At 43.3% G+C, this 27,903-nt stretch overlaps 2 protein-coding genes across 4 annotated transcripts; one reads left to right on the top strand and one right to left on the bottom strand.

Annotated features, from left to right (window-relative positions):
- Window positions 1-291: 291 nt before the first annotated feature.
- Window positions 292-14,535, top strand: LOC112218204 (ETS domain-containing protein Elk-4). 3 transcript variants are annotated; one of them, XR_006078717.1, is made up of 7 exons: window positions 292-802; window positions 10,227-10,441; window positions 11,500-12,234; window positions 12,401-12,649; window positions 12,989-13,097; window positions 13,319-13,444; window positions 13,661-14,535. XR_006078717.1 is itself a non-coding variant. In XM_024378832.2 (6 exons), exons 2-6 carry the CDS (start codon window positions 10,235-10,237, stop codon window positions 13,757-13,759), a joined length of 1,410 nt encoding a protein of 469 aa, XP_024234600.1. In that variant the 5' UTR covers window positions 293-802; window positions 10,227-10,234; the 3' UTR covers window positions 13,760-14,535. The 3 variants fall into 3 exon arrangements, 2 of the variants coding, with proteins under 2 accessions (XP_024234600.1, XP_024234593.1); XM_024378832.2 differs by lacking the exon at window positions 12,989-13,097 and having other exon boundaries at window positions 293-802; window positions 12,407-12,649; XM_024378825.2 differs by lacking the exon at window positions 12,989-13,097 and having other exon boundaries at window positions 294-802.
- A 5,057-nt stretch (window positions 14,536-19,592) lies between these two features.
- mfsd4aa (major facilitator superfamily domain containing 4Aa) lies at window positions 19,593-27,843 on the bottom strand. The gene is made up of 10 exons (XM_024378851.2): window positions 27,347-27,843; window positions 22,977-23,175; window positions 22,540-22,794; window positions 22,169-22,289; window positions 21,767-21,882; window positions 21,497-21,670; window positions 20,934-21,081; window positions 20,796-20,866; window positions 20,596-20,716; window positions 19,593-20,512 (listed from the first exon to the last, which is right to left on the bottom strand). The coding sequence occupies exons 1-10, from the start codon at window positions 27,577-27,579 to the stop codon at window positions 20,466-20,468; spliced, it is 1,485 nt and encodes a 494-aa protein (XP_024234619.1). The 5' UTR covers window positions 27,580-27,843; the 3' UTR covers window positions 19,593-20,465.
- Window positions 27,844-27,903: the final 60 nt, after the last annotated feature.

The raw sequence follows: 27,903 nt of genomic DNA, 5'->3' as shown, positions 1-27,903 counted from the left end.
AACAGGGCGCTGTTCAACAGGGTGATCAGTGGGCTAGTGTTGAGTGTAGAGGTAGATCAAATGAAAAATACTATTCCTGTTGTTTGTGACATCTGCAGTTTGGTGAGGATCTAGGAAATGCTTGTAAGGGTTAGATGGTGCAGGGTTAGATGGAGGTGCAATTGAAAGATTTTCCCATTCCCTTTTGGGGGGGGACCTAAACGTGCAATCCGCACTCCGACCTGCGAATGCAACAATAAGCAACACAGCATATAGTCTCCCGGAAATTCACACAAAGAAGAAGAAGAAGCTGTTGCCGCAATATTTCTCACCATGCCTCCCACGCGCGAATGCTTCTCGCGACGAGCATAGCAGAGGCATGACAACAACAGTCAAGTCTTTGCAAACTTGCCTGTTACAATGTAACTTGTGATATTAGATTATAATGTAACATGTAACGTGTTTTTCGGTCAACAGCAAAAGTGAAGCATCGTTGTAAACATTTTTGTCGAGACAAATGTAGCTGAAAGTAAAAGTGGTTGGCGCGACGACACTTCAAAACCACAGCGGGGACCGAAAACAACCCGCATATGGAACGCAAACAAGGGGAAGTGATCTCAGCATGCGTTTAATTTCCTGTTCTTAAAGATTAGCACACATTTTTCCCTTCCAAAAATGTAAATGGCAATTTTATAGTTTTCACTTAAAGGGCGTACTAGATAGCCATTTGCTACTCAGCTAGCAAGCTCATTTTCTGTCATGTTTTGGGAGTTGTATCGACACTTCTGGGTGTCTCAAATTTTCAACGAGCTCGACTAGTAAGGTAAGCTACTGCAGTTAACCTAGATAGCTAGTTGCTCTAAACTGTAAGATATGTGACAACGTAGGGAAATTAATGATATAAGTAATTGCACTAGCTGCAATCTAGGTAAATGCATAGCTAGCCAAAATATCAGCATTTGGCAAGCTAACAAGTGGTTGATTTCGTGCAGCTAGCGTTAACTGTTAGCTAACGTTACAACATGGCCATTTCACAGAGTCTGTGATTTAAAGCTAGCCAACAGTTAGTTGTTGACATTACTTTTTTCTAACTGCTAACTATGCATCACATTTTTACACCATATCTTAGTGATTTTTGTTATATAATATTATGATATTGTTTGGGTGGCCAAACGACAACTTAACTGCAACATATATTACAAGTGACATCACTGTCTGTGCTCTTTGCTCTGTGGGTCCTAGCTGAGTGCTGTTTCGTCCTCGTTACATAATCAGAAACGCTCTAATCATATCTATAATCTTGTGTCCCTTGGTGGCCTCACTGTGAGCCAGTCTGTACCGTTTTACACCGTGAGAATGAGACGGATTGTGAGTGGGGGTGTGTCAGGGATAGATGAGTCAGGGCAGATTTACTTTTCATCTAAGCCTCTTACACACACACACACACACACACACACACACACACACACACTGTAGGTAGTGTTCATTACACAACCTGATCTGGCCTGCTTGCTTGAATAAAAAATATATATGCAGAGTGCAACAAATGTATACTCATTATCAGTTCTGATGTAAGAGGCTTTTTGGTATTTATGACACATTTAAAATTAAAATAAACATTTTACCAGGTAGGCTAGTTGAGAACAAGTTCTCATTTGCAACTGCGACCTGACCAAGATAAAGCACAGCAATTCGACACATACAACAACAGAGTTACACATGGAATGAACAAAACCTACAGTCAATAATACAGTATAAAAAAATAAAACAAAAGTCTATATACAGTGAGTGCAAATGAGGTAAGATAAGGGAGATAAGGAAATAAATAGGCCATGGTGGTGAAGTAATTACAATATAGCAATTAAACACTGGAATAGTAGATGTGCAGAAGATGAATGTGCAAGTAGAGATACTGGGGTGCAAAGGAACAAGATAAATAAATACAGTATGGGGATGAGGTAGATAGATGGGCTGTTTACAGATGGGCTATGTACAGGTGCAGTGATCTGTGAGCTGCTCTGACAGCTGGTGCTTAAAGCTAGTGAGTGAGATATGAGTCTCCAGCTTCAGTGATTTTTTGCAGTTCGTTCCACATGCTGACCGAACTGGACGCGCGTGAATGTTGATTTTGTTCACCCACACCAGAAGCAATCATGACACAGGTAGAAATATCAAAACAAACTCAGAACCAATTGTATTAATTTGGGGACAGGTCAAAAAGCATTACACATGTATGGCAATTTAGCTAGCTTGCTGTTGCTAACTAATTTGTCCTGGTATATAATTTTTGTATTTTTATTGAACCTTTATTTAACTAGCCAAGTCAGTTAAGAACAAATTCTTATTTACAATGACGGCCAAACCCGGACGATGCTGGGCCAATTGTGCGCTGCCCTATGGGACTCCCAATCACGGTCAGATGTGATTCAGCCTCAATTCGAACCAGGGACTGTAGTGATGCCTCTTGCACTGAGATGCAGTGCATTAGACTGCTGCGCCACTCTGGATCCCAAGTAAACATTGTGTTGTTATTTTACCTGAAATGCACAAGGTCCTTAACTCCGACAATTAATCCACATATAAAACGGTAAACCAAATGTGTTTCTTGTCATCTCTCCTCCCTTAAGGCGCCTTTCTTCTTTGGACTTTATAAGGCGGTTGGCAACCAACTTTACAGCATTACTACAACCTACCGGAGTGTGGACCTAAGTTCATCTTTCAATCACCCACGTGGGTATATGCTCCTAAAAACCAATGAGGAGATGGGAGAGGCCCGATATGCAGCGCGTTGAGCATCACAAATATAAGCAATTTCTGTTTCAGGGCCTGGGCATGCAGATGCTCACGAGGAGTTTGGGGGCAATGATTGAATAACATGTATGTGTACATTTTATTTTGCAACGCGAGTGGTGTGGTCAGCATGTTAGGCCAATAAACAGTCAAACTAAAACTATGCCCATAATGTCCACTCTTATGCTGCAAAGAATACATGGTTATTGTGACAGTGCTGTTTAGCGTAGTTTGAGCTTTAATGGCATAGTATTTTGCTGGGTTACAAGCTAGTCATCCTTTGACAAAATTCGCCATTTTGAATCCAAAATAGGTGACCTTCATGATTCGTGTAGATCCGATGAGAAAAGGTGGGGTGGGGTGGGGGGGGGGGGTGAAAATGAGGTGTTGCTTGTTAAACAAGTGGAGCTGGGCCTTGCTTAAGCTGGATGCCACTATAGAGGTGAAAGGAACTAATGCTAAACTCAACAAAAAAAGAAACGTCCTCCCACTGTCAACTGCATTTATTTTCCGCAAACTTAACGTGTAAATATTTGTATGAACATAAGATTCAACAACTGAGACATAAACTGAACAAGTTCCACAGACATGTGGCTAACAGAAATTGTGTCCCTGAACAAGGGGGGGTCAAAACCAAAAGTAACAGTCGGTATCTGGTGTGGTCACCGGTATCTGGTGTGCCGCATTAAGTACGGCAGTGCATCTCCTCCTCATGGACTGCACCAGATTTGCCAGTTCTTACTGTGAGATGTTACCCCACTCTTCCACCAAGGCACCTGCAAGTTCCCAGATATTTCTGGGGGGAATGGCCCTAGCCCTCACCCTCTGATCCAACAGGTCCCAGACGTGCTCAATGGGATTGAGATCTAGGCTCTTCGCTGGCCATGGCAGAACACTGACATTCCTGTCTTGCAGGAAATCACGCACATAACGAGCAGTATGGCTGGTGACATTGTCATGCTGGAGGGCCATGTCAGGATGAGCCTGCAGGAAGAGTACCACATGAGGAAGGAGGATGTCTTTCCTGTAACGCACAGCGTTGAGATTGCCTGCAATGACAACAAGCTCAGTCTGATGATGCTGTGACACACCGCCCCAGACCATAACGGACCCTCAACCTCCAAATCGATCCCGCTCTAGAGTACAGGCCTCGGTGTAACGCTCATTCCTTCGACAATAAATGCGAATCCGACCATTACCCCTGGTGAGATAAAACCGTGACTCGTCAGTGAAGATAACTTTTTGCCAGCCCTGTCTGGTCCAGCGACGGTGGGTTTGTGCCCATAGGTGACGTTGTTGCCGGTGATGTCTGGTGAGGATCTGCCTTACAACAGGCCTACATTCTCTCAGTCCAGCCTCTCTCGGCCTATTGCGGACAGTCTGAGCACTGATGGATGGATTGTGCATTCCTGGTGTAACTCGGGCGGTTGTTGTTGCCATCCTGTATCTGTCCTGCAGGTGTGATGTTCGGATGTACCGAGGCCGCTCAGCAAGAACAAAGCCACTGCTCCAAAACCGGACTACGGTTTGCAACTGCACATGGGGACAAAGATCGTACTTTTTGGAGAAATGTCCTCTGGTCTGATGAAACAAAAATAGAACTGTTTGGCCATAATGACCATCATTATGTTTAGAGAAAAAAAGGGGAGGCTAGCAAGCCGAAGAACACCATCCCAACCGTGAAGCACGGGGGTGGCAGCATCATGATTTGGGGGTGCTTTGCTGGATTTATTGAAGCCACATCTCAAAACATCAGTCAGGAAGATAAAGCTTGGTCGCAAATTGGTCTTCCAAATGGACAATGACACCAAGCATACTTCCAAAGTTGAGGCAAAATGTCTTAAAGACAACGAAGTCAAGGTATTGGATTGGCCATCACAAAGCCCTGACCTCAATCCTACAGAACATTTGTAGTCAGAACTGAAAAAGCTTGTGCGAGCAAGGAGGCCAACAAACCTGACTCAGTTACACCAGCTCTGTCAGGAGGAATGGGCCAAAATTCACCCAACTTATTGTGGGAAGCTTGTGGAAGGCTACCTGAAACATTTGACCCAAGTTTAAACAATTTTTAAAGGCAATGCTACCAAATACTAATTTAATGTATGTAAACTTCTGACCCACTGTGAATGTGAAATAAATCATTCTCTCTATTATTCTGACATTTCACATAATTAAAATAAAGTGGTGATCCTAACTGACCTAAGACAGGGAATTTTTACTTGGATTAAATGTCAGAAATGGTGAAACTGAGTTTAAATGTATTTGGCTAAGGTGTACATAAACTTCTGACTTCAAATGTACGTACATACATAATCTCAAATTTAAAATATATTTTGATTTAACACTTTTTGTTACTACAGTATTCCATAGTTTTGAGGTCTTCACTATTATTCTACAATGTAGAAAATTGTAAAAAAATAAAAATAAAGAAAAACCCTTGAATGAGTAGGTGTGTCCAAACTTTAGACTGCTACTATAAATGTACTCATTTGGGGATCTGATAGCATTTCTGAATACTCAGTACTTTGTTAAAGCCCCATTGGCAACAGCCTCTAGTCTTCTTGGGTATGGCGCTACAAGCTTGCAACACCTATATTTGTGGAGTTTCTCCCATTCTTCTCTGCAGATCCTCTAAAGCTCTGTCAGGTTGGATGAGGAGCATCGCTGCACAGCTATTTTCAGGTCTCTCCAGAGATGTTAGATCAGTTTCAAGTCCGGGCTCTGGCTGGGCAACTCAAGGACATTCCGAGACTTGTCCCGAAGCCACTCCTGCATTGTCTTGCCTGTGTGCTTAGGGTTGTTGGCCTGTTGGAAGGTGAATCTTCGCCCCAGTCTGAGGTCCTGAGCGCTCTGGAGCAGGTTTTCATCAAGGATCTCTTTGTACTTTACTTTGTTCATCTTTCCATCGATCCTGGCTCGTCTCCCAGTCCCTGCCGCTGAAAAACATTGCCACAGCATGATGCTGCCACCACCATGCTTCACCGTAGGGATGGTGCCTGGTTTCCTCCAGATGTGACACTTGGCATTCAGGCCAAATAGTTCAGTCTTGGTTTCATCAGACCTGAGGATTCTGTTACTCATGGTCTGAGAGTCTTTTGGGTGCCTTTTGGCAAACTCCATGTGGGCTGTCATGCCTTTTACTGAGGAGTGGCATCTGTCTGGCCACTCTACCATAAAAGCCTGATTGGAGGAGTGGTGTTCTCCCACAGAGGAACTCTGGAGCTGTGTCAGAGTGACCATCAGGTTCTCGGTCATCTCCCTGACCAAGGCCCATTTTTACCCGAATGGCACAGTTTGGACGGGCGGCCAGCTTTAGGAAGAGTCTTGGTGGTTCCAAACTACTCCCTTTAAGAATGATGGAGGCCTCTGTGTTCTTGTGGACCTTCAATGCTGCAGACATTTTTTAGTACCCTTCCCCAGATCTGTGCCTCGACACAATCCTGTCTCGGAGCTCTACGGACACTTCCTTCAACCTCACGGCTTGGTTTTTGCTTTGACATGTACTATCAACTAGAGGTCGACCTATTAATCGAAATGGCCGATTAATTAGGGACGATTTCAAGTTTTCATAACAATCGGTAATCTGCATTTTTGGACACAGATCATGGCCGATTACATTGCACTCCATGAGGAGACTGCGTGGCAGGCTGATTACCTGTTATGCGAGTGCAGCAAAGAGCCACGGTAAGGTGCTAGCTAGCATTAAACGTATCTTATAAAAAACAATCAATCTTAACATAATCACTAGTTAACTACACATGGTTGATGATATTAGTAGTTTATCTAGCTTGTCCTGCGTTGCATATAATCAATGTGGTGCCTGTTAATTTATCATTGAATCACAGCTTACTTCGCCAAACGGGTGATTTTTAACAAGCACATTCGTGAAAAAAGCACTGTCGTTGCACCAATGTGTACCTAACCATAAACATCCAACGCCTTTCTTAAAATCAATACACAAGTATATATTTTTAAACCTGCATATTTTGTTAATATTGCCTGCTAACATGAATTTATTTAAACCTCAATAGGGTAGGGGGCACTATTTTCACCTCCGGGTGAAAAGCGTGCCCAAAGTAAACTGCCTGCTACTCAGGCCCAGAAGCTGGGATATGCATATAATTCGTAGATTTGAATAGAAAACACTCCAAAGTTTCTAAAACTGTTAAAATAATGTCTGTGAGTCCAACAGAACTGAAGTGGCAGGTGAAAACCTGAGAAAATCCATCCAGGAAGTGGGATTTTAAAAATGTTTTTAGTTTTCCATTTACTGCCTATACAGATTCCATTGACGTAGGACTCGATTTGCACTTCCTATGGCTTCCACTAGATGTCAACAGTCTTTAGAAATTGTTTCAGGCTTGTATTCTGAAAAATTAGGGAGTCAGACCACTCTGAATGAGTGGACAATGCAGTGTCCCAGAGGTTTTTCATGTGCATGACCGAGAGCGTGCCTTGTTTTCCTTTTATATTGACGAAGCTTTTGTCCGGTTGAAATATTATTCATTATTATGACTAAAAACAACCTGAGGGTTGATTATAAACATCGTTTGACATGTTTCTACGAACTTTACTAATACTTTTCAGATTTTTTGTCTGCCTGTTGTGACTGCCTTTGAGCCCGTGGATTAATGAACAAAACACGCAATCAAAGCAGAGGTTTTTGGATAAAAAGAGGGACTTTATCGAACAAAACAAACATTTATTGAGTAAATGGGAGTTTTGTGAGTGCAACCATATGAAGATCATCAAAGGTAAGTGATTAATTTTATCGCTATTTCTGACTTGTAACTCCTCTACTTTGCTGGTAACTCGCATGGTATGCGTTTTACTGTTAAAGCCTTTTTGAAATCTGACACCGTGGTTGGATTAACAAGACGTTAATCTTTAAACCGATGTACAACACTTGTATGTTTTATGAATTTTTATAATGAGTATTTCTGTTTTTGAATTTGGCGCTCTGCAATTTCACTAGATGTTGGCCAGGTGGGACGCTACTGCCCCACACCCCCTAAAGAAGTTAACTAGGGAAATTGTCACTTATCTTGCGTTCTGTGCAACAGAGTCAGGGTATATGCAGCAGTTTGGGCAGCCTAGCTCGTTGTGAACTGTGTGGAGACCATTTCTTCCAAACAAAGACTTCGCCAAATGGGGGATGATTTAACAAAAGCGCAATCGTGGCACGAATGTACCTAACCATAAACATCAATGCCTTTCTTAAAATCAATACACCGAAGTATATTGTTTTAAACCTGCATATTTAGTTAAGATAAATTCATGTTAGTAGGCAATATTAAACTAGGGAAATTGTCACTTCTCTTGCGTTCATTGCACGCAGTGTCAGGGTACATGCAACATTTTGGGCCGCATGGCTCGTTGCGAACTAATTTGCCAGAATCTTACGTAATTATGACACAACATTGAAGGTTGTGCAATGTAACAACAATATTTAGACTTGTGGATGCCACAATGATAGTTTCCGGATTTGACCATATTCGTGACCTAAGGCTCGTATTTCTGTGTGTTACTATATTTTAATTAAGTCTATGATTTGATAGAGCAGTCTGACTGAGCGATGGTAGGCAGCAGCAGGCATTCATTCAAACAGCACTTTACTGCGTTTGCCAGCAGCTCTTCGCAATGCTTCAAGCATTGCACTGTTTATGACTTCAAGCTTTTCAACTCCCGAGATTAGGCTGGCAATACTAAAGTACCTATTAGAACATCCAATAGTCAAAGGTATATGAAATACAAATGATAAAGAGAGAAATAGTCCTATAATAACTACAACCTAAAACTTCTTACCTAAAACTTCTAAAACTTCTTACTTCTTGAATATTGAAGACTCATGTTAAAAGGAACCACCAGCTTTCATATGTTCTCATGTTCTGAGCAAGGAACTTAAACGTTAGCTTTTTTTACATGGCACATATTGCACTTTTACTTTATTCTCCAACACTTTGTTTTTGCATTATTTAAACCAAATTGAACATGTTTCATTATTTGAGACTAAATGGATTTTATTGACATATTAAGTTAAAATAAGTGTTCATTCAGTACTGTTGTAATTGTCATTATATATATATATGAAATTTGCTGATTTAATCGGTATAGGCTTTTTTTGGTCCTCCAATAATATGTAAAAAAGACTGACTTTTTTTTGTCAATTATGAAACAAGAATAACTGTTTCTGACTCATATCGATGCCAGATAGGCCAGTTACAAATTGATTTTTTTTTTTTTTTTACGTAGATTAATGTAGTATAATTTTCCTGTTTAGCATTTATAGGCCCAATCAATTTAAATCAGTTTTGAGCTTTCCTTGTCAATTACTTTTCATTTGAAAATGTAATGTTGTTCCTGAGTTTGAAAACAAACCTAATCCTGTCCCTATCCCTGTGGTATCTTAAGGGACAGGATAGGTGTGGGCTCCACCTTGCCATTTAATGGGCCTGGACTGGAGTAGCATCCCCCTTACTTCCTATATATGACATTTATACAGTAGAGCGCTCCTCTCAAAACCTGTGTGTTCGCTCACTGCCAAGTTCACAGCTGAGGACTACAGCACAAAGCTCCCTGCTCCTTTGTTGTCCTCCAAGTGTCATCTGCACCTCTACAAGTCAAAAATGTTTCGGTGGGCTGGGGCACATCAAGTGTTCAAGGTCTTGTAGTGGATGCGAGCTTCGACTGGATGCCAGTGGAGGAGCAGGTTGACATGGGAGAACTTGAGAAGGTGGAACACCAGGCGGGCTGCAGTGTTCTGGATAAGTTGCAGGGGTTTAATGGCACAAGCAGGGAGCCCAGCCAACAGCGAGTTGCAGTAGTCTAGTAGGGAGATGAAAAGAGCCTGGAAATGGCTCTGCTCGTGTGAGTTAGAGTCGAACTCATGAACCTGCAGGAGTGAGTCACTGCATTGATGTTTGTAGAGAACGACAGGCTATTGTCCAGGGTCACGCCAAGGTTATTTGCACTCTGGGAGGGGGACATCGTGGAGTTGTCAACCGTGATGGAGAGGTCTTGGAGCAAATGACGGAATGTGTACAGCATTTCTCCAAATGTTTTTTAGAAAACGGCTTGTCGTCGTTACGACTGATTGAATAAAAAAAACGCTGTTTTAAGGACGTTTGAGATGAAAGGCCTGACCAAGGCACTAGGCTGTGCTTAATCACCGATCTTCAAATCACCTTGAATTCCAAACAGAAATGTATTATTAGATGATTAGAAAATGCTGGCACTTATATTGCTGTCTGATAGCATTGGTGCCAATTATAATTTTTTGCTTTCGCGTTGAGTGCAGAAAAAGGCAGGTATGTTAGGCTTGTTGACTGAGGCTGCAGATTCTGAATTGGGGTCTCTATCAGGCTATGAGTAGTCGCAGTTGAACAGTTTGATAACTGTCTGTTGGTGACACTGCATGTCTTATCTGTCTTCTTCATCCCCTCTCTTTTTCTCTGTAGCGGGGAGCATGGACAGCTCTGTGACCCTGTGGCAGTTCTTGCTCCAGCTCCTATTGGACCCCACCAATGATCAGCTGATCTGCTGGACCAATGAGGAGGGCGAGTTCAAGCTGCTGCAGGCGGAGGAGGTGGCCAAGCTGTGGGGCGCCAGGAAGAACAAACCCAACATGAACTACGACAAGCTTAGCAGAGCCCTGAGATACTACTATGACAAGGTACACACACCTCACATTAGCATAGACAAGGGGCCCATCGATGAGGCAAGTTGAGAAAATGAGGCCAGGGTTCATAGAGCCCTATAAAATCGGTTTTATTTTTCCGTTTAGTTTCAGATTTGTCCAGGTTTCTGACTTCTCAATCACACTTTTTAAATAGAAAAACAACAAAGTTGGGTGTTCTAAGTTTACAACAATGCTTAAACCACATAAGGAGACCACTAAGACATTTTCATTTTTGGGTGTAGATACCCTTTAATTCATGTACACACCAGCAAGAGACTTGTTTGGTTGGCAGTGTTTCTGTAGCGCATATATGTTTGCTAAATAAATCGCAACTGGGTTGATGCAAATAATAATTCTGCTATGTAGGCATAGGTTACTTTGTAGTTAACATTTAATAGAAGGTTTTTGGGAATGCCTTTCCACCTATCAGTAGACTGTTATCATTAGCATCATCGCTAACAGCTACACAGTGGTAGACAAACACGCACACAGGCATTCCCGCGTTGCCTCTTCAGGAAGTTATAAGTTCAATACATTTAGTTGATTTCCTTGTAAGTTCAGTACATTTTTTGAATACTGTTGAATTCTATTTTAGTGTCTAGATTCCGTTCGCGTTCTCAGCATTGCGGATTTTATAGGGCCCTAGGTTTAGTTTAGTGCTAGGCTGGGTAGAGCTGTGGGCAAGGAATTCTTTGTGGTTAAGCACTCCTGTGACATGTCACCACCCAGCACCAGTCCTTCAGAGTACTGCTCGGTTGCTGTGTATCTTGCCCACTCTCTCTGTGGTTTGGCCTAAAGACAGTCTGCATCTGTCAGTGGGTGGGGTGGGGAGTTGTGTTTAGCTGAAGACCGAGCACGACAGGCCTGATTGGCTGTTTGTTTGGCACAGACAGGAAGGATGGAACATTCCCACGCAGAAGTTACTCTGTGGGCTGTTTTTGTAAGAGAGGGAGAAAAGACAGTCAAAGGGAGGAGAGTGTCTGTCTGTCTTTCGTTCAGCTGTCTAGTTTTTCTCCACAATGTAACATCCCTCTCCTTGTTTTCTCCTGTAGAACATCATTAAGAAGGTGAACGGGCAGAAGTTTGTGTACCGCTTTGTCTCATACCCAGACATTCTGAAAGGGGATGCCTCTGTTCGGCCCGATGGGGAGGGGGGTGTAGGGGGTGGCCTGCCCCTCTCAGAGAGGGGGGACAACACATCCAGAGATGATGAGGGTGGGGACAGGAGTGAAGGTGTGACAGCGACACGGGGGTCCAGTACTAAGCCGTCCAACCGTAATGACTACATCCACTCTGGTCTGTACACCTCGTTCACCCTCACCTCGCTGCAAAATGGACGGCAGCTGTTCAAGTCCATCAAGATGGAGAACCCCGGAGACAAGATGGCCGACAGGAAGTCCAATACCCGGGCCCAAGACCCACCCTCTCAGCCAATGCCATCGCCGTCAGTCATCAAGTTTGGGACCACCCCTCCCAAGAGAAGCCCTCCACCACCTCAGGTTACTATAGAAACATCCAATCCGCCATTGTACCCTCTCCAAGTCCCGCCTCCCATAGATGATGTAGTGAGGACACACTCCACCCTCCTGCCTCAGGCTGTGTACGCGTTTGAGCAAGCCAAGACCTTGGAATCCTCGAATCTTCGAATCCTGCATAGTTTCAGTTTATCAAAGTTGCCCTCTCGGAGTCCCTCCCCCAGCATGGTGCCGGACTCCACCCAGGAGCTGGTGATTGACAGTGACATCGAGTCCATCTCCTCCCAACCTACAGAGATTCAGATACAGGCGGTAAGAATAATGTGCACACACACCTTCTGCGACATGGAGTCCATCTTTGTCCAATCCACTGAGATGTAGATTACTCAACATGAAGATGGATTTATCATTCATGTTTTTGCTTTCTGTGATTCAACTGACTGTGTGCTTCCTCATTCTCTCTCCCTTTCTCTGTCAGGTGCAGAGTTCTGGCCATGTGTCAAGTGGTGAGGTATGTGGAGGAAACGGGGACAAGGGAGGGAATAGGGAGATGAGTTTGTCTCCAGTGTGTGTGAGTGGCCATATCACAGGGGGCAAGGCCCGCAAGCCTCCTAAAGTCCTGGAGCTTTCCACTCCTACACTGGTGGTCACTGCCTCTGACCTTTCACCTATGAACCTCTACAGCCCCTCACTACCCACCGCCTCTCTCACGCCAGCACTGCTACAGGTGAGACACACACACACACATTCTTCCACAATCTTTACACTCCACACTCACAGTATTGTTTAAGATGTATTCTTGATTAGGAGAAGATACATTTACGATTAGGGATGAGGTGACATGTAAACAAAGGTCATTGATAGTTTTTCCCCAGCAGATGGCAGCAGTGTTGTAGTTTTATTGAACACACTTCCTCTCTGACTGAACTGATATGCCAAGACAACAGCTGTTGTCATTCCTTTGGCCTGTCAATGGGATGTTGGTCGTTTGACCACATGTTCCTGTTGTGATCATAATATTAGATTATATCAGCAGGACCTGACAATGGTCTCATTATTCTCTCAGATTTTCCCTCTGTGGGTTAACATCTATGCTACTGCGGTCATGAGATGGCTCCGTTGGAGCCAGCCCCTGGCCAGCTTCTCATCTGGGTTGGCTTTGCCTTGGGCTGCTGGTAAACAATCAAAACCTCCATTATGGATACAAAAGAGAATGTTGTTTTCAATTAAAATACTATCACTTACAGCTCTAATTTCAGCATTGAGAATATTTTTGTACCAATTGGTGATAATTTTGAGATATTCCCAAATGGCAATTTGAGTATGTTTTAAGTTTTTTTCCTGACATTGTTTCTGTCTTTCTCCTAACTACTAGTGTGTGTGTGTGTGTTTACAGACGCCCACTCTGTTGCTGACCCCCAGTCCACTGCTGTCTAACATCCACTTCTGGAGCACGCTCAGTCCGGTGGCTCCCCTCAGCCCTGCCACCCGCCGCCAGCAGGGAGCACACACCCTGTTCCAGGTCAGAACACACCCCTCTCTCTCATCGCAATCCTCTCTCATCCCTTTCTGCACTTCAGTGTCTTTCTCTCATCACGCTTTCTGTCCTCGTTGGTTCCTGCTCGAGCCTGTTCTGTCTCTGTGTCTCTGCTCTATACTGTATCTTCTATTTTTGACCCAAATTCTGCTCTATATGACCCATTGAAGTTGTTCTGTGTTCTCTTGTGTTCTCTTTCAGTTCCCCTCAGTGCTCACCCCTCATTTCCATATCCCCACACACAGTCTGGATGGGACCAACACCCCCGGACCCCTCACTCCAGACTCCCATAAGACATAAGTGACCTTACCCTTGGAACCTGTGGAGCCCCCAGACGCAGAGGCCCTACTTCTGCTCTATCCGCACACTCCCAAACAGACACAGGAGACATGGGGGTTGATGATTTGGATAAATGAGTACCATCCACTGCCAGGAGGGACTGAGACGGTTAGAGGTTTCCAACACGCACACATCTTGATTCCTTGAACACTTCCTGTTCTTTTAACTTGCCATCTTCAGGTCTCCATTGACACCTCTTCTAAAGAAGTATTTTTAGGAATTGCCATGGTAACCGGTGCTGCAAAGACTAGTGATTTGATGCTGACCAGTCAGAAATGTGCATCACTTTACCTGAACAGCCAATTGTGTCTCCGCTCTGAGACCAAAGGGATTACAGACCTTTTTCTTTCTATTTGAACCTTCATAGTTTCCTTCTATTCTTTTTGTGGAACTTCACACTTGTGGAACTTCACACAACAAACTGTTTGATGGTGTGTTGTCAATTCCCAACTCAGTTTTTAGATGTTTTTTAATGGATCATTTCCCAGTTATTAGTTATGTTTTTAACGTGTTTTAACCAGCTAACCTTAATGTTTCTCCTCACCGGCTCTCTTAGATGGAAAATGCTTGCCAACACCAACTCTACTTTTCCCTTAACTGTCAATCCCCTCATCTACATGCCAGTATATACAGTTGAAGTCAGAAGTTTACATACCTTAGTTCAAATACATTTGAACTAAGTTTCACAATTCCTGACATTTAATCCTAGCTAAAATTCTGTCTTAGGTCAGTTAGGATCACCACTTTATTGTAAGAATGTGAAATGTCAGAATAAGAGATTTATTTCTGCTTTTTATTTCTTTCATCATATTCCCAGTGGGTCAGAAGTTTACATACACCCAATTAGTATTTGGTAGCATTGCCTTTAAATTGTTTAACTTGGGTCAAACGTTTCGGGTAGCCTTCCACAAGCTTCCCACAATAAGTTGGGAGAATTTTGGCCCATTCCTCCTGACAGAGCTGGTGTAACTGAGTCAGGTTTGTAGGCCTCCTTGCTCGTACACGCTTTTTCAGTTCTGCCCTCAATTTTTCTGTGGGATTGAGGTCAGGGTTTTGATGGACACTCAAATACCTTGACTTTGTCCTTAAGCCATTTTGCCACAACTTTGGAAGTATGCTTGGGGTCTTTGTCCATCTGGAAGACCCATTTGCGACCAAGCTTTAACTTCCTGAGATGTTGCTTCAATTTATCCACATAATTTTCGTGCCATCTATTTTGTGAAGTGCACCAGTCCCTCCTGCAGTAAAGCACCCCCACAACATGATGCTGCCACCCCCGTGCTTCACGGTTGGGATGGTGTTTTTTCGGCTAGCAAGCCTCTCCCTTTTTCCTCCAAACATAACGATGGTCATTATGGCCAAACAGTTCTATTTTTGTTTCATCAGACCAGAGTACATTCCTCCAAAAAGTACTATCTTTGTCCCCATGTGCAGTTGCAAACCGTAGTCTGGCTTTTTTATGCCGGTTTTGGAGCAGTGGCTTCTTCTTTGCTGAGCGGCCTTTCAGGTTATGTCGATATAGGACTTGTTTTACTGTGGATATAGATACCTTTGTACCTGTTTATTCCAGCATCTTCACAAGGTCCTTTGCTGCTGTTCTGGGATTTGCACTTTTCTCACCAAAGTACATTCATCTCTAGGAGACAGAACGCGTCTCCATACTGAACGGTATGAGGACTGCGTGGTCCCATGGTGTTTATACTTGCGTACTTTTGTTTGTACAGATGAACGTGGTACCTTCAGGCGTTTGGAAATTGCTCCCAAGGATGAACCAGACTTGTGGAGGTCTACAATTTGAGGTCTTTGCTGATTTCTTTATATTTTCCCAAGATGTCAAGCAAAGAGTCACTGAGTTTGAAGGTAGGCCTTGAAATACATCCAATTGACTCAAATTATGTCAATTAGCCTATCAGAAGCTTCTAAAGCCATGACATCATTTTCTGGAATTTTCCAAGCTGTTTCGAGGCACAGTCAACTTAGTGTATGTAATCCTCTGACCCACTGGAATTGTGATAGATTATTTCACTTATACGTCACTGTCTGTAAACAATTGCTGGAAAAATGACTTGTCCTAACCGACTTACCAAAACTATAGTTTGTTAACAAGAAATTTGTGGAGTGGTTGAAAAACTAGTTAATGACTCCAACCTGTATGTAAACTTCCGACTTCAACTGTATGAAGCAGTGCGAGGCCTGCCAGTATATATAAAGCAGTGCGAGGCTTGCCATTATATATAAAGCGGTGTGAGGCCTGCCAGTATATAGAAAGCGGTGTGAGGCCTGCCAGTATATAGAAAGCGGTGTGAGGCCTGCCAGTATATACAAAGCGGTGTGAGGCCTGCCAGTATATATAAAGCGGTGTGAGGCCTGCCAGTATATATAAAGCAGTGCGAGGCTTGCCAGTATATATAAAGCGGTGTGAGGCCTGCCAGTATATATAAAGCGGTGTGAGGCCTGCCAGTATATACAAAGCGGTGTGAGGCCTGCCAGTATATACAAAGCGGTGTGAGGCCTGCCAGTATATACAAAGCGGTGCGAGGCCTGCCAGTATATATAAAGCAGTGCGAGGCCTGCCAGTATATATAAAGCAGTGCGAGGCCTGCCAGTATATACAAAGCAGTGCGAGGCCTGCCAGTATAAGTGAAGCAGTGTGAGGCCTGCCAGTATAAGTGAAGCAGTGTGAGGCCTGCCAGTATATATAAAGCAGTGTGAGGCCTGCCAGTATAAGTGAAGCAGTGTGAGGCCTGCCAGTATAAGTGAAGCAGTGTGAGGTCGTGACTCTGCTCTCTTCGGTGTGTCATGGTCTTTTGCCATAACAAAATGTGCTATTTAATGAAGTCCTTACTGTAATTCTCTCACTTAGACCAGTATACAGGCAGCCAAATCAGAACAGAGCCAAACCACTTCAGTCTCTCCCAGAGAAAAACACGCATATTTATGGGACTTATGCATGTGTGATGCTTGGAAGATATTGAATTTATGTATGCAAAAAGGCCCTATGCCTGTAGGTCAATTTATGAGAAGCCATAACCCTTACTGTAACCCCAACCTAAAACCTAGCCTTAACCACATTCCTAACTTATAAACAACCCTGCCGCCTCAGATAGTTGGACAGATTAATATCACCTCCTTTGCCAAATAACTACTAACCTTGTGGAGATTGAGCAAATAAGGATCCTCGCCATAAACTAACCCTAAGGCTGTGCATTTCTGTTGTGAAGCTATAAGGAAAACATGAAATGTGTGAAGGGAAATCACATCTGGACTCTGATAGAATTGAATTGTTGGATGGCAGAGGAGTTTGTCACTAACCTGTAAGGTTGCTCCATAAGAATCAGCCATGTTAACGTGGTGCCTTAAACCTCTAAAGCCAAACCTGAGGAGTGTGGGAACAGCCATCCCCTCCCCTGTCCACTCTCTACCCTCCTCCCCACTGCCCTGGTCTCCCTGGGCGCAAACTTCAACAGAGCACTACAACAGTATTTGGTGAAGTACTAGAATACAGAGTGTAAGTATTCTAGATTTCTACCAGTCCTTTACTTGTCTAATGTCTACTCTCCTATGTACAGTATGTTTCCTCTCCCATTGAACTAACAGATGGGGGTGAAACAGCCATTCCCATGACATGGCCAGTGAATAGCCTGGTTGGTGTCGGTCTGTTTCTGCTTTGCCAACATGTCACCTTGCCAAGACTTTGGGAAGGGCACTGATGTGGCATGGTTGAAGGCATAACCAGTCTGGTACCCAGGCTACTGGGAGAAAACCCACACAGGGCGTTCAAAGTATGACACAAAGCAATATGGTTTGTGACTTAACACATTTTCTTTGTATGATTCATGTTTTAGAACAGGTTTGTATAGTTATTTTGATTTTAATGACAGTTGCCTTAAAGATGGAATCCGTGCCCCTGGCCACACCACTATTGTTGTTGTTATTATTCTGGCCGAGCTGAGAAATAAAATGCAGGACATAGGTCTTCTATCGTGCGTACAGTGATGTCCGAGGGGGGAAAAAACTGTTTGCAGTAACTTCTATGTTCTAATATCGCAAACGGACGTGGCTGTTTCACAATTAAGGATTCCAGCTTTAAGTATGGAATATGGTCACCCACATTTGCAAGTCCTGTGAATCAGGAAAATGAATGAGGTTTTAATGTACCAGAATCCTGTTTAGAGTGATTCTGCTAAGCTCGATTTTGCACAACTAAGACATTTTCAGCACACAATCAAAGCTCCCTTTCCCTCTGTATCTGACAAGTAAATAAGACAATCAAATAACAAAAGTGTGTATTTACTTCAGCTGAATTCCATTTACCCCCCCGACTGAATTGTAATGTGTTTTTGTAATATGGCCAGATGCTAGGCTCAATGCTGTTCTGTAATCTGTTTTTAACGCTGATGTCTTGTTTGATTTAGTTTTTTCCGTGGGTTTTCTTTACTCAGTGTTGGGAAGTGATGATGACATTGACTATTTGCAAATCAAAGCCTTACAGAGGGAAACTTAAATCCGTCTTTGTTAAGTATTTTGATATTGTTAAAGGCCCAGTGCAGTCAGACTTGATTTCATGTGTTTTTATCCATCCATCCAGAGGTTGGTAGAATAATGAAATTGTGAAAAATGATATTGTGAAAATGATAATGCCTTTCTGTTTAAGAGCTGTTTGAAAAGACTGCCTGAAATTTAAGCCCGTTTTGGTGGGATGGAGTTTTGGCCTTCTATGGCGACACCATGCGGTAAATTAGTTAATAGACCAATAAGAAACAATTCCAAACCTAACTCCTTTTCAGTTTCCCCCTCCCCACTCAGACCACTCCCTGACAGTCCTAGCAAAATTATTGATTGAGATATTGCTATTTTTGTTGCTTTTTGACACATTTTATTAAACAATCAGTAAGGTAATTGTTGCCCATAAAATATTTGATGTTGAGAAACTGATGCATTGGACTTTAATATTGTGTGTGTGTGTGTGTGTCAACATTGGCACTTAGAACAATAGGGTACCTGTCGTATTGGATTTGTCCTTTGTTTTAAATAACTTTTTTTCCTGTGTTTGAAAAATCTATATTAACCCTAATTATAGTTGTAAATGAATTCTGTACATTTATTTTCCCAAATCAACAGTAAAACTATGCACAAAATACTTTAATATTGCAAATCTAAAGATTACATTTAAAATGTTTATTCTAAGGAAGTGCGTCTTTAAAGGGGCAATCAGCAGTTGCTACATCCATTTGACTTACAAATATGTACCTATTGATTCTTGAAGAATATAACTTAATGGTTCATGAGCTTAGTTCAAATCTCCTGGCCAACAGAACCCAGAATAAGCTTGTTTTACTCGTGTTTGAAAAAAAAGTAAATGTAAACAAACACTATATAGCCTCAAAACATGTTTAAAACTAGTTTTGATATAGTCCTCGCATCCATCTGAATTGGAGTGCTTACATTTCTCCAGCCCCATCCTCAGCTTTTTACTGAAAAAAGGGTGAGTCACCGCTTTATCATTTCAACTGCTGATTGCTTCAATTAAAATCCTAATGCCTCTTAAAGTGGCAGAGTCCCTTTAGTTAAGCCCTATTACAAATGTGTATTTTCTAAAGAGTTAGATTTGTTAACTTGATACAGTAGTCAGAGTTCTATAATATGACCAGTTTTGATAAAGACAACCTCTGAATAGGCAGCCATATTGTAGATGAAGGTAGGTGTGATCATTCTGATTCAGGTTTCATTCATTAGACCCTATTCAACCCAGCATTACACCTAGTGGATATTTCTGTGAGAGAAAAAAAACGCATTTTACATTTTAACAATTGTTTTTATTTGAATCACAATTCAATTATAAAACCAGTACATTTGCTTCTATCGTTCTTGTTTTGTTCACTTCTGTAAATTATTTGTTCAATGCTTTTCAAATGTTTACAAGCTGTTTGTGTTTGAGGTGAAATAGGAAACGTTTAACAGAAGACTATTAAAAAAACCTTGCTCTAGTCACCCTGTTTGTCTGTTCCTTAGCCTCTGAAGACTAGATTTGGAAGTATGTCCCCACAAGACTTGTTTTCCTAATCTAGTGAGTTTTACGAGGTAACTAACCACCACACCTTGCTCACATAGCAACACCATCTGTCCTCATGTGACCACTCCACTGGAGTCACACGGGTCACTGTCTACATGAAAGATCTATAAGACATGGAGCAGTAAGGATCCAGCAGGACACCAGCTGCCGTTGAGTTTGAATAAACAGCATGCCAATGGAGGAAGCTTTGGTCTCCACCTGTTCATGGCTTTACACTGTGTCATGGGTCAGAGAGCATTTAAAAAGACATGAACAAGTTAACATCTACTCTCCAGGTAGTGCATAAAACATTTCCCAGTTGAAAAACATACAATACTGTCTCCACTCAAATACTGCTTAGAATGATAAATTGGAAGATGTATTTGGTATGTAAGGCCAGCTGAATCAATCAGTTTGTTTGATCTGGGGGGGTAGTCTTTGTGTTTAACTTGATTGTCTGGGTGTTGAGAGCTGGATGAAAGGAGCAGAGGGACTGAAGTCTAACATTGGACTGTCTTTCCTCCAGCCATTTTAAACATTTGGGTCATTTCTGTTTTTCCGTCATTTGTTTAAACAGTCCTCTCTTTTCGTTGATTCATCCTCACGGCCTCTCCATTACTCACTTGAAGGCTTCTCTGTCATGGCGATTTCCTTACTAGTGGCTGTGGAGGGAAATAAATATGATTTGAGATTTAGTTGACAAATAGTTTTCTCACAACCTGTTGATGTATGTGTGAGTGTGTACCTGCTTGGGAGCTCCTGTGTAGATGCTGGATGTAGATTAGGCCCAGGAATACTGTGAATCCGATGCAGGATGATATCATACCAACCAACATGAAACTATAACTGCCTTTACTGTGGATCAACTGAAGAGAGAAAGACTCATTACACCTAGAGAACACAGGCTAGCCTATTCACAGAGCAGTAACCCCCTGAGTTCCTTACCTGTCCTGTGAGAAGCTGCAGCACCATCTCTCCTGTACCAGCACTGGTCACCAGGACAGTAGTGGCACACCCTAAGATAGGGAGAGGACACTTTAACATTTAAATACAAGCTTTCTTACTGTGTGTGTGCGCACATACCTTTATAGTTGACCATGTCTTCTGTGAGGGCCACCATGCAGGGGAACACACTGCTGATGAAGAGGCCTAACACACACGTCCCCATGAAGAGGAACACAGGGCTGGAGTACAGGATCAACAGCAGACACTGCACCACCATCATCCCTGCCTGAAACACAGAGAGGGAAGGAGCGCAGGACAGTGGAGGTAAATTATTTATTTTCACATGGTCATATCATGTCCATGCCTTTTTCCCTAAATGTTGTAAGGACATCAGCATATCTACCACCTGTAATCTATAGACTTGTTAAGCATCTATATGCCTGCTATGCATTTCGCATGACACAAAATAACATTGATGCAGATATGTATGACTATTTGAATTCAAATTGCGTTTCTTGCTCTTCACGTGTGCATGGATGCATTGTGTGTGTGTATACTGTGTGTGTGCAAGAAAGCCATCCACTGGACTGTTTTAAAAACACCCATCAAATATTTCATCATCTCTCAAATAACATCTGTTTTAAAAGCGGTTTCACTTCACTACTCATACAGTATGCAAAAACACAAGTGTGTGTCCGTACCAGGCTGACCGAGATGAGTTGTTGTTGTGTGTATCTGTATGACAGATATATAGACGCCAGTCTGCCCGCGGTGACAGATGCCCAGAACACACTGGTCAGACAGCCTGCCGTCTTGTGAGGCAGAGAGAGGGGAGGAGACACTGCGTAGGTGTAAATGAATCCTGTGTAAGAACCCTATGTAAGAGAACAACATCTGTATGTTAGAAGGCTGATGGTGATAGTTAGCACTAACAGTCGTGTGTGTGTTGGGGGGGCAAGGTTCAGTCTCACTATTATGCCGTCAGTGATGAAGAGCACGGCTCCGCCCAGAATGTAGAGGAGGAAATAGGAGGCAGGGCGATCCTTCACATCAGCATAGTTACAGCAGCCAAACAAACCGCCGTGACCTGGATAGACAGCACAGGAAGGTTTAGTTTAGGGGTCTTCAACCCCACACCTGTAGCGCTACAAGTTGTGCAGGCTTTTATTCCAGCCCAGCACTAGCCATGTTTTAGTTGGTGAGACATTTGGAGATGGGGCTGTATGGGATTCTACCCTGGCAGCCATTGTATATATTTGAGGGGGTCTTTCTTCGGGTTGTGTGAATGTGTGGGAGGGTTTAACACAGGATCTGTGGAGGTGTGAGGGGAGCATTGTGAGGCTTACCCTGAGTTGGGTAAGGGGTGGTCTTACCCTGGATATTGTGGTCCTTCTGTGAGTTTTTCTCCTTGTCCAGTAGACGTGGGCTGTGGTTCGAGCAGGGGAACAGCCTCTCACGATACATCAACACATACACTGCTACTGGTACAGGCAGCTAGAGAGAACACGCACGCAGTTGTAAAAAATAAAACACGTCTCTCTCTGTGACTCCCTCGTTACGGTCTATGCAAAAGAGCCATTTCAGTGATCGAGGAAGCCTGCCCTGCAGAACAATCTCCCTTTTGTTTTGCTATTCAAATGTACCAGTCGCTACTGCTAACCTGCAGCTACAGTATCAACCTACAACACCAACCAACAGCCACATCACCACAATCCAACTGCTAACAAAGTGTTCATACACTTACATTGATAAGAGCCATGATCCAGAATGCGTAGGACACATTGGTGGTGATGATGCCCTCTGTGTGGAGGTGGTAGTGGTGGGATACGTTGTGCAGAGGGGTTGTCCCCTTACCTGCCAGGTAGCTGCGGAGGTGATGGAGGTCAGTGGAGGAGTTGGCTGTCATGTTCCCCCCCAGAACACAACTCCCCTCCGACAGGAATGGGTCTGCTACCAGGGGACTGACCAACGCTCCCAGCCCTATGAAGAAATGCAGGACCTGGGTAGAAGACAGGGAGGAATGGGAGAGAAAGAAAGGAAAATGGAGGGGGGTATGGTGGGAGAAGGAGAGAAAATGACCACCTGTTCTTTGAATCATCTTTGCATAATTTGTGATCAAAATACCCCTGACCCCCATTACTTTCTCCTCCCCCCCATCCCTTCCTCCTGCCTCTCCCTGACCTGTAGGAAAATGGCTGAGTCTTTCTGGTAGAGCTTCACCAGCTGCAGGTTAGCGATAGTGTCAATCACCCCCATTGCCGTGCCAGATATCGCCATGGCAACAGCCAGCATCAGCACATGGTGGCAAAGTGGGATGATGGCAAACACCACGGAGATGACAAGACTGGAGACGAAGAGAGCTGAGAGGGAGCAGCGGAGCCTGGAAAGGGGTGGGGGGGGGAGAGAGGATATTAGAGCACTCTTTTGGGTAATAGTGGCTTTTGGGAAAGAACTGTTTTCATTTAACAACAATTTATAGCTCCCTCTGTTTGATTGAATTGAGCACCCTTACTGACCCTCTCTCTCCACTTGCAGTCTCATCTGGTCTGCCATCCAGGAAGCGACGGGACCAAGACCTCTTTTGCCCCCTCTCTGGCCTTAGCCCGGTGCTAGAGGCAACTCCATGGAGGGGCAAATGAGGGACTGTTTTTCCAGCTTTGCTAACGTGGGCAGTATTGTAGCTGGAATGTCACCTTGACCCAATACCTAGGTAAGAGCCATTTATTTACCTGGTTTATCAGACCCCCTGAGGCACCTTGTGTACAGCAGGAGACGCCTTATCTACACTGCTGCATTGCCAACTTTCCACTAACTGTGTAGTGGCCTCAGTAGTAATGTTCTGTTCAACAAGCTGCAATTAAAAACAGAATGTAAATCTCTTTTTTTCTAGGTCTCTCCCTCCCCCACGTCTCTCGCGCTCTTCTCACCATTTTCTCTCTCTCCTATCTCTTCAGCTCTGATACAGGTGTATGTGTATTTAAACACCAGTCATGTGGCAGTAGCTCAGGAAACATATCGGAGCAGAACTATTGGACTGGAGATATGTGAAGGTCACAAGGACAGACAGATACATGTGGTTCAAACAAACGTAATTAGTATAGGAACAATATTTCCAGTTGTCAGAGGGAAATCATTTGTTATATTCTGGGGTGGTGAGAGAGCAAAATACTGAACTTTCCAATTCATGAACATCACTGAGATTCACACTCAGCCAGGCTCAAGGCCTTGTTGGCATCGACAGGTATACCGAACATAAGTCATTGCATGGGCATCTCGGCCCTCACAGCTAACGTCCATTTGGAGAGCGTAAACTGGGGAGTTTGAGTCGTTCAGTCAGAGTTTCCTCTTGATTGCTAGCAATAGCATAAATTATTTGTTTAACAGTTATCTGACAAAGGTATTGATGTGAGTTTCTGTGTCTCCCCACACATTTTTTTCACCATATCAATTGCGGCCGCCGGCCGGTAATATAGAAGTGTTCTGCGATAGTGTGTGGTTTCATAGCGTAGCAAGCCTAGCCATTCACTGTGGGAATGATTCAAGTGTAATGGTCAAGTGCAGCTTTTACCCATGATCTAAGGGTGCTCTCTGGTTGAATTTAATGTTAAGGTTAACCACAGTACAATGATTGAGATACAAAGACGATATTATAATATATATTTTGTTTTTTTTCTGGATTTATATCAGGCAAAGCCACATGGGGTCGCGACCCCTAGTTTGGGAACCGCTGCCTTAACCTTTTTTAAACGGACTATCATATTTGTGGATTAAATCAGACTATTAATTCACTTAACAAAAATATGAAATGCAACATGAAACAATTTCATTCAATTCAAAGATTTACTGAGTTACAGTTCATATAAGGGAGTCAGTCAATTGAAATAAATTAGACCCTAATCTATGGATTTCACATGACTAGGGTAACAGATATGCATGTGTTGGTCACAGATACCGTAATAGAAGGAAGGGGGGTGAATCAAAAAACCAGTCATGCAGCGCGACACATCCTCCTTCGCATAGAGTTGATCAGGCTGTTGATTGTGGCCTGTGGAATGTTGTCCAATTCCTCTTCAATGACTGTGCGAAGTTGCAAGATATTGGCAGGAACTGGAACACGCTGTCATACATGTCAATCCAGAGCATCCTAAACATGCTCAATGTCTGGTGAGTGACTTCCTGGCGGCAAGTAAGGACCCTATGGTAGAGAAGATCATGAGTGATCTGGATGAAAACAAAGACGGCGAAGTGGACTTTCAGGAGTTTGTCATCTTGGTTGTTGCGCTGACCGTGGCCTGTAACAAGTTTTTTGTAGAGAGCCTGAATGAATGAGTACGGTAACAGTCTGATCTTGGCTTTCTTCTCATTATTCCTGGTTAAAAAAAAACAAACGTATGCTTTCATTTGATTGAAATAACTATATCATCGAAGAACTGGCATTTTCAGCTGACATTTTCAGCTTCCAGGAATTGGGTACAGATCCTTTCGACATGGGGCAGGGCATTATCATGCTGAAACATGAGGTGATGGCGGATTAATGGAATGACAATGGGCCTCAGGATCTCATCACTGTATCTCTGTGCATTCAAATTGCCATCAGTAAAATGCTATTGTGTTCCTTGTCCATAGCTTATGCCTTCCTGCCCATACCATAACCCCACCACCACCATGGGGCACTCTGTTCACAAGGTTGACATCAGCAAACCACTCGTCCACACAATGCCACACATGCTGTCTGCCATCTGGCCGGTACAGTTGAAACCGGGATTCATCCGTGAATAGCACACTTCTCCAGCGAGCCAGTGGCCATCGAAAGTGAGCATTTGTCTACTGAAGTAGATTGTGACGCCGAACTGCAATCAGGTTAAGACCCTGGTGAGGATGGCGAGCATACAGATGAGCTTCCGAGACGGTTTCTGACCGTTTGTGCAGACATTCTTCAGTTGTGCAAAGCCACAGTTTCATCAGCTGTTTGGGTGGCTGGTATCAGACAATTTAGCAAGGTGCTTACTAACAGGGATGTAAACAAATCTGTCCACAAAATGAGAGAACAAAGCTTTTTGTGCGTATGGACATTTTTTGGGATCCTTTATTTCTGTTCATGAAAACAACACTTTACATGTTGTGTTTATATTTTTGATCATTGTATAATGAGCATTCCAGTAATATCACAAGTTAATTGACACGTGAAAACTCAAGAAAATAGCAACTCTACAGTGCGCAATGACTACAATAAATGGCTAAATTACTTCCGGACACAAAGGGTCCATTATAGCGCTGTCACAGAAGCTAAAATGACACAGATAAAGATCACCCCTCTATCTATCTCTATGGCCTGTTACAAGCATATCTGCTCTCATTGGCTAGAATGGTCCCACCTGATCTCGCCTCCTCCCATCTTTGAGGACGCATTTCCATTGTTAGAGTGGTCACTGTCTTATCAATATTATAGGACCAGGGGAATTCAACTCTTACCCTATGAGGTCCAGAGCCTGCTGGTTTCCTGTTCTACCTGATAATTAATTGCACCCACCTGGTGTCCCAAATCTAAATCAGTTCATGATTAGAGAGGAACAATGAGAAGAAGAAAAAGCAGTGGAACTGGCTTCGAGGTCCAGAGCTGAGTTTGAGGCCATCTTTGTCATAGAGCAGTTCTGATGGTAAATGTCAGATCCGCTGGGCCATCTTTAGCCTATTGAGCCTGCATAAATTATTATTTGGCTAATAATGGGGGCCTCAACATAAAAGGGCAGGTGTGTAATAGATGCTGGGCAGTTTCTGGTCCCAGTCTGTACCTGCATAAACCTAGCTGACAACTCAACTCCATGATGAACAAGGTTCCGTTGGAGTTCAGCAGAGGCCAGGCTTTGTGGAATTCAGCTCCGACTACATCGATTTGCCCAAGGTCAATACTTCCAAAAATGTAAATAATTAAATGCTTACCTTGTACCTATGTTTGTCCTCTATTTGCGTGCGTGCCTTTGTTTGCTGAAATATATACTTTTAAAATAAACAATCAAATCAACCAATGACTGTTTGCTCATTGCTGCTGCTCTAAGATGGCAACAAGAATATAGTCTGGTTGTATTTGATTAAGGTTTTATTAAAAAGTATGGATTTCAGTAAACTAATCATAACACTACAGAGGACAAACATAGGTACAAGGTAAGCGTTTCATAGTACAATTATTGTAAGTATTGACTTGGGGTGAATGTAGTCCAAGCTGAGTTCTACAAAGCATGGTCTCTGCTCAACTCCATTGGTGGAGTTCATCAGAAACTGGGTGCAATTTGTTGTTTTTTCCCTAGCACTAACTACAAGGCTGATTCAAGTAATCAAAGCTGGATGAGGAGTTGGTTATTTGAATCAGCTGTGTCAAAAATCCAAACGTGCACCCAGGGAGGGGGGACCAGGGCCGAGTTTGGGAAACCCTGGGCTAGCCTAACCTTAACCGAATTCCTCGAACCTATGTAAATTATCCTTACCTGCTACGAGAAGTAAATTCTGACATTAACTGTATACCATCTAGTCAAAACCAGACAGCTTTCACTCACGTCTTCTTGAAGAGTCCTCCCAGGGCGCTACCCAGCATGAGGAAGAGCTGTTGGGCGAAGAAGACCCAAGTGATCTCCTGCAGAGTGGACTGAGTCTGACACCTCAGGTCCAGGATGGTCGGCCCCAGGAACGCGATACACAGCCCGAAACTGAAGAACACGCTCCAGTAAGTCAGTGTGTGCTGCCAGTGTCCCTTGAACAGAGCCCAGACACGATCATCTACTAACATCATCTCGTTGTTGCTAGTGGGTTGCGTGATAAACGCTGGAGCAGGTTATGGTTTCATTGGGAGGAAGGTTTTAAGGAATCTTTAAGCGCGCCGACAACACAACCCTTGACGTTTGTTTAAGTGGACTGGCAAAGTTGGGATGCCTGCATATGGCTAGCATATATGGTTGTTAAGGAGAGTTGATAAACTTTTATTTGCCTTCCAGTCACGTCACGCTGATAAACCTGTCGAACTAGCAGTGCCCTCCCCTGGAAACCGATGTCCATCAGTTAACTGTGCCGCAGTGTAGGAGACTAGGGCATCTTCCACGGCGATGTGAAGTGTCAT

This window comes from Oncorhynchus tshawytscha, linkage group LG02 (genome assembly GCF_018296145.1).
Source record: "Oncorhynchus tshawytscha isolate Ot180627B linkage group LG02, Otsh_v2.0, whole genome shotgun sequence".
NCBI lineage: Eukaryota > Metazoa > Chordata > Actinopteri > Salmoniformes > Salmonidae > Oncorhynchus > Oncorhynchus tshawytscha.
The sequence above is the reverse complement of the archived record's forward strand: the minus strand, read 5'-3'. Positions and strand labels throughout refer to the sequence as shown.

Coding starts and splice junctions, on each gene's coding strand:
- mfsd4aa (XM_024378851.2), bottom strand. CDS start 27,579: ATGATGTTAGTAGATGATCGTGTCTGGGCTCTGTTCAAGGGACACTGG. Junction 22,795..22,976: donor ACTCAGCCATTTTCCTACAG/GTCAGGGAGAGG, acceptor TCTTCTACCCAG/GTCCTGCATTTCTTCATAGG. Junction 22,290..22,539: donor GGATCATGGCTCTTATCAAT/GTAAGTGTATGA, acceptor TGTTCTCTCTAG/CTGCCTGTACCAGTAGCAGT.
- LOC112218204 (XM_024378825.2), top strand. CDS start 10,235: ATGGACAGCTCTGTGACCCTGTGGCAGTTCTTGCTCCAGCTCCTATTG. Junction 10,442..11,499: donor TGAGATACTACTATGACAAG/GTACACACACCT, acceptor TTTCTCCTGTAG/AACATCATTAAGAAGGTGAA. Junction 13,445..13,660: donor GAGCACACACCCTGTTCCAG/GTCAGAACACAC, acceptor GTTCTCTTTCAG/TTCCCCTCAGTGCTCACCCC.